General features: G+C 47.5%; 1 protein-coding gene across 1 annotated transcript in view; it reads right to left on the bottom strand.

Moving 5' to 3' along the window:
- IL17RD (interleukin 17 receptor D) overlaps nucleotides 1–5,162 on the bottom strand; it is a 347,672-nt gene extending 342,510 nt beyond the window's left edge. The window contains exon 1 of the mRNA XM_069643672.1: nucleotides 4,746–5,162. Within this exon, the coding sequence (XP_069499773.1) occupies nucleotides 4,746–4,868 (123 nt within the window). The 5' untranslated portion in view covers nucleotides 4,869–5,162. The remainder of the gene's footprint in view (nucleotides 1–4,745) is intronic.
- Nucleotides 5,163–6,000: the final 838 nt, after the last annotated feature.

Raw genomic sequence — 6,000 nt, forward strand, 5'->3', positions numbered from 1 at the left:
AACGCAGCCACAAACACACAGATTAAAGAAAAAGTATCGGCATAAACCAATAGTTCATCAAACACCAATAAGTGTAATCCTTATGAATCTTCTACGTAGCACTGCACCGAAAACCCACAAACTCCTGGATCCAGAAAATAGACGTCTAACTAGCCTGCTGGATACTGAGTCCATTAAATGCAGGCACACCCGCATTCTCTCATCCCATATGAAGAGCTCACAGGGGGAACACATGATGCAGGGAAGAAATACGGAGCAAGGGGGCCCCTTTGCATTTAGCCTTCTAAAGACTAATAAACCCTCCGGTGGTTTGTGTACAGCTCGTGTGATGCAGGTACAGAGCAGTTTACATTTAAATCACGGCAATCAGGCAGTCCCCGTCCACTAATTGCCAACAGATCTGCAATTAAACTGCATGTGCGTAGTTAGCCCACAAAAAAAAAAAATACGTCTTGCTTGAAAATATCAAAGTGGGCCATGTGGTCATTGTGTCCGAGCTGAAATCAATATTTTCGTCCTGTTATCGCGCGCCTGTATTTTTTTAAAGCCATTAAATAAAGGGTAAAGGAGCTTTGCCAAAAAAGGGCGCCCGGCGAGGCCACCAAAGCAGCCACCGCTGCAGGCCCGAGGCTGTTTAATCAGTCAGTGTCCCGCAGTGTTTGGGGAAGGGGCCTGTGGTTACACGGAGGAAACGCGCAGGAATGCTAATGGCCAGTGTGCTTCCTACAGGGGGATCAGATCAAAGGAGCGCCTGTCAGGGCGCAGACAATGTGTCGCAGAGGCCATCAGTCACCCCGGGGCGACTCCCGACCCACAAGATGGACACATGCTGCAAACCACCAGGGCAGGTCCGGTCAGTGATGCTCGCCCTGCTTTGGGGATTTCCAGGCGCACAGGTACCGCTGCACCTGGTCCCGCACAAAGACGGGCCGGGCCGTTGTGTCGGTGTGAAGTGTCGCGTTTCATCAGGGCGAGGGGCCCGCTTTCAAAGGGCCGCCCGAGTGGCAGCCACAGCGTCACAATGGGGCAAAGCAGGCAGGAAATAAGGCCCCTGCGGCAGAGTCGTTTACGGTACAGGTCGGTGTGTAACGCAACACCTGGTGTAAAGGAGAAGCAACTCAAAGTGCCAATGGAGCCATGTCCTCAGAAAATGGGCGACACGGCAGCTTAGTAAATGAACATGGTACGAGGCGATAGGCGCACACAAGCAACACAAAGTATTGCGTTATATGCGACAGACGTTCATGCATTGGGGAAATAATCAATTGGTTTTAAGAAAAAACGCACAGCGGCTGTCACACACGAGTTGGCATGTCCGATATGCCAAGTTACATTTCACCCCCTTCAGAAGGGAAGTAGCATCCATAAAGCGAGGGAAGGGTTCCGTTTTGGGCATGCAACGTTTCTAAAGGAATGACAGTTTGTCAAAACCATACATCATATTGGCACCAAGCATTACATGCAACAACGAAAGTGCTGAAAGATGAACAGTCTACCTGGCACTTTTTTTGCTAAATTGTACATTTGTAAAGCGCTTATACACAACAGAACACAGTCGTCCTTCTTAAGCCTTGAAGATTCCAAATGATCAAAACAACAATAACTAGAACTCCAGGCCAGAGGCATACCTAATCTAAATGTGTGACGAAGATTTAGGGGAAAAGAAAAAGAACATACAGAAATATAAACTACAGTAGTACTAGGCCCGTCAACATTTTAGCAAGTAGAGGTCCCAGAATTCTACAAGATGGATAGTCTAAATTCACTAGGTCAAGTCTAAATTCACTCAGTCAATTGCAATGGAAATGTAAGATGGAAGCCAGCGCTTCCTTGCTACACTAACTTCTGTGCAGGACATCCGTTGACAGGCTCGAAATCCAAACGGGGTCCAAAACGAACACTTCCGAGATCGGTACACAGGTCAGCAATAACTATTAGTGCTTAGAAGCACTAAACGGGATATTGCACGCCAATCAGAGGACAATAAATATTACATAAATTGCAATGTGGGATTTCAAAATATATTTATTTTTTAATTTACACAAGTCAACTTTCAAATACATTCAATGTCAATAGTCACTAAAATAAAACTGTAGTATCAAAACAACAACCGGATAAAACACGTTAAAAAACGGAAATATCATGCTAAAATAGCCATTATCACCAAAACCTTTCTCCAAGAAATGGTTAAATATATAGTTTACGCCCCATGACTTCCGTTCATAAATCTAAACCAAAGTACCATCCATGATACATGTCTTAAAATCCCACAGACCTTAAAAGCGGTCCGCCGGAGGTTCACGAGTGAGAAATTCGGTCAGCAGATGCTTTGCAGTTTTCAATGAAGCATCACCATAAAGACGACAGTCTGTTTTCTCTGGGTAAATTCAACCATTCTCCAGTTACCTCAAGGGACTTTACAAAGTTACATTTTATTTTGATGTAGTCCCACAGCAGGGAGTTTCCCACAAAGTGGTCAGGATAGCTAGGGGGAGACACCTGATCCAGAATATGGTCAACAATTGCTGCAGATTAGCAACTCTGCAGCAAGTGGTCCGGTCACCAATAGAAAGGTTGTTCACGACTGTTCCCAGATAGTATAGCCTTCCTGATTTTTTAAATAGTTTTTAAATGGCAGGCTGATGGCTTCTACTAGCCCCAGAGGATGCTATCTGCCAACTATTGACTTCATTTTCATGATGGAATTTGCAGGCATTGAGCCAATTTTGAACAATACCACGTCATAGATCTGCCCAGCCCAAACAAGTTAATACCACAACCATTTTTTAACTTCCAATACGTGTTCAGGCAAGAGATGCCAAATTTAACATATATCAGGTCAATGGCATACTCGAAATATACCAATTCAGAGACTGCGTAGGCAGTGAGTTGCACAAGTCTCTTTAGAAAGGTTCCCGCTAGGTTAGTCGCCTCTAACACATTTTCAAAGGCCCAAATCTCGGCACCGTACAATATTATGGGGAGGATTTTAGCTTGATGAAAGTAGAATCAACACGGCCACAGAGTAATCCCCACCCTTATTTGCAAATGAGCTAATGCCGCCAGCAATATGGGCAGCGAGTATGTTCAATTTCTCCTTAAATTATAATCTAAATGAAAGCCCAGGAATTTACACTCCGAAACCACTTTGAGTGCCTCCCTGCCCACATGCCAACACACCCTTTTCACTTTTGTCATGCTTGGAGCGAAAACCATAACCTTGGTGTCTGTTATGTTCACTACCAGTGAGTTTAATTCTGTATAGGCTTTCAAGCAGTCCAAAGAGGACTGTAAGCCTCCAGGGGTAAGGTCAAGCAAGACAAGGTCATCTGTGTAGCCCATCCATTGTAGAGGGGCATGGCCCGATTTCGGTGTATATAGGCGCCCAGTTTTAAATAATACATGCATATATTTAACGTTCAAATGCATTCCTGCAACACCCCTAGGAGAACCAGTACAAGCCTTCAAGAGTGCGGAAAACGTGCATTTTTTTCAAAAAAGTCGACATTTAAAACTCCCTGCGTCCAGCTGTGCGCATTTAGACCACATCACTATAACGGTATTGTTTAATGCCGAAATACAAAGTCTACTAAATCCACAATCAATACGGCAAGTTTGGTTTCCTTAAAATAACAGCTTAAGTGGCACCCTTCATGTGTGTTTTGCAGGAAGCAGGATGAAAGGGTTTCTGGTTTGTTTCATACTGCCCAACTGCGGGCTGGGCCCCACCTCCCACAGGACTGCAATAAAAACCCGGGTGTGACAAGACGGCTCTCCCTCCCTCCTCTCCTCCCCCCCCCCCCCCCCCCCCCCACAGACATGACCTTTTACAGCCCACCCGTCCCCTCGCCTAGAACAAAAAGTTCACCTGAGGGTTCAGGGCATACTACCCCAACCCGGGCCGGAAGGGACATTTTTCGTTTAGCATCAGTCCTCGATTTGGGGCGTTAATCCCACTCTTGCTTTTTTTTTTAAATAACTAAACCAAGCGCGAACAGTACTGGTGGGCGAGGGGCGCTCCCCCGTGCTTTCACGTCACTCTCTGCACGAGAGGGAACGTGTAATCTATCACATACAGTAGATCACGGCCAATTGCACGGCGTGCAACAAGGACATAACTGCGACTGCTCAAATGTGCCTAAAACAAAACATGCCCAAACTTAACACGGGCTGTTGATCTCCGACTCGTGCGGCCGGTCACAGGTAACTAACTGTTCCCGGCAGCAGGGACTTTCCTGCCCTGGTGGCATCGAGGCTCCTGCCTAGGCACACGCTGCACTCCCAGGGTGTAGGCTCCTGTGCAAATACCTAAACTACTATGTGCCATGCAGGCAGTTACTGGGAGACAAGCATTGCATGCACGTTTACAGCGAGAAAAAGCTCCCCCAAAACTACTTTTAAAAAAGGGTACGCAGTACAATGCGGCCATTAACGCACACCAACCAACCGGATTTGTATGCCAATTCAAGGAGAACACACACACCGCTCCGATCACGCGCATTTGGAGGATGTCGTCCCCGTTGGACTGACCCTCAAGAGAACCTAAACGCCTCGCACCGGTTACCACCACCCACAACATAAACGGAGCCACGACAACTTGAGGTCCACAAGATATTCTGTGCGAGGAGGGCAGCCAGAGGGGCCGCCACATCCCCGTTTGAGCGGTGCAGGTAGCACAGGCACTTTCAGCGAGTTGCCCGCAGCTACTCGGGAGAAGCATCCCGTGCGCAGACCGCATCACTCACCTTGGGGCTGCACTGCTCTGCCGCGCCCTTGCGGGGTCCTCCAGCTGCAAGGGCCATGCCGTACCAGAATCCCCACAAACTCAGCGCGAGGAGCGACGACCTGAAATCCAACCAAGGTGCCATGGTGCGAAGCGCCGCGACTGCAGCACTACACTAGTGTGCGAGGAGCACGGCGCATGCGCCGGAGAGCGCGCAGCTCTTCAGCCCTAGCCTGGGTCTCCTTCACTTTCAGGCACACCCCTACAACTTTCCCACTACGCCCCTTCTCACAGCCCACGCCTCTGCAACTTGGCCAGATGGACAGGCTGAGCGTTACCAGCTTTCTGCCACGCCGCCCAGCTTTCCTCAGTGCCACTGCTCCTTGACAACGCACCCCAACGTCCACAAAACTTCCCACACAAAACGTTTGGATTCTGCAACACCAGCTCCTTCTCTCATCACGCCCCTTCTCATTGCATCACGCCCCTCTACTTGAGCCACGCCTTTACGTTGGCGTCACGCCCCTTCCTCCTCCGTCACGCCTTCTCCCATGTTCATCACGCCTCTTTTCTATTGTGTACGTACCTTTCACTTCCCATTGTGCCTTCCCTTCTTTGTTCCATGCTTTTTTTTCCCCCAACGTCTCCTACTTTACTTTCTAAGGTGCCTTTTTACTTTGTACAATGCTTCACAGTCATCTACATGTAAACTTAACTCAAAATAAAGATACAGGGTTTGAGTTTTTTCCCCCCATTTGGGTTAAGTTTGGAAAGGTCATTTCAGAGGGGCTGAACAACAGGCAAAAGGTGCTGTCCAGTGTGCTTATATACAATGAGCCATTGGGAGTATCCAGCATTGCAAGAGTGTGTTGGGGAGGGGGGGAATCTAGAGGGGGGGGGCACACGGAAAAAGTCCTGCCACTGTTTCCCCAAATGCAGTGCACGCGATTCCATACAGTATCATTCGCCCCAGCCCAATCAACTTTTTTGGTAACATTAGTGGCAGATGGCATTTTAACACATGTACATAACACAAATCAAATAAAACTGCAGGACCATTACAAATGCAAGAAACTCATCTATTGGAGCTCTGTGAGGCAAAATATATGCAAACCTCGTAATTTGCATATGGATTGCACCAACAGCAGTGACTTCACAGAAAAGGACATTGCAAGGATCATCATCCTCTTTGATACTTGGAGGCACTATGAAAGTGACTTTAGAATAAGTTGAACTAAGGAAGCCAAGTGGAAAATAACTTTGTGGTGCAAAATACC

This window comes from Ambystoma mexicanum, chromosome 2p, assembly GCF_040938575.1.
Source record: "Ambystoma mexicanum isolate Mex_15411 chromosome 2p, UKY_AmexF1_1, whole genome shotgun sequence".
NCBI lineage: Eukaryota > Metazoa > Chordata > Amphibia > Caudata > Ambystomatidae > Ambystoma > Ambystoma mexicanum.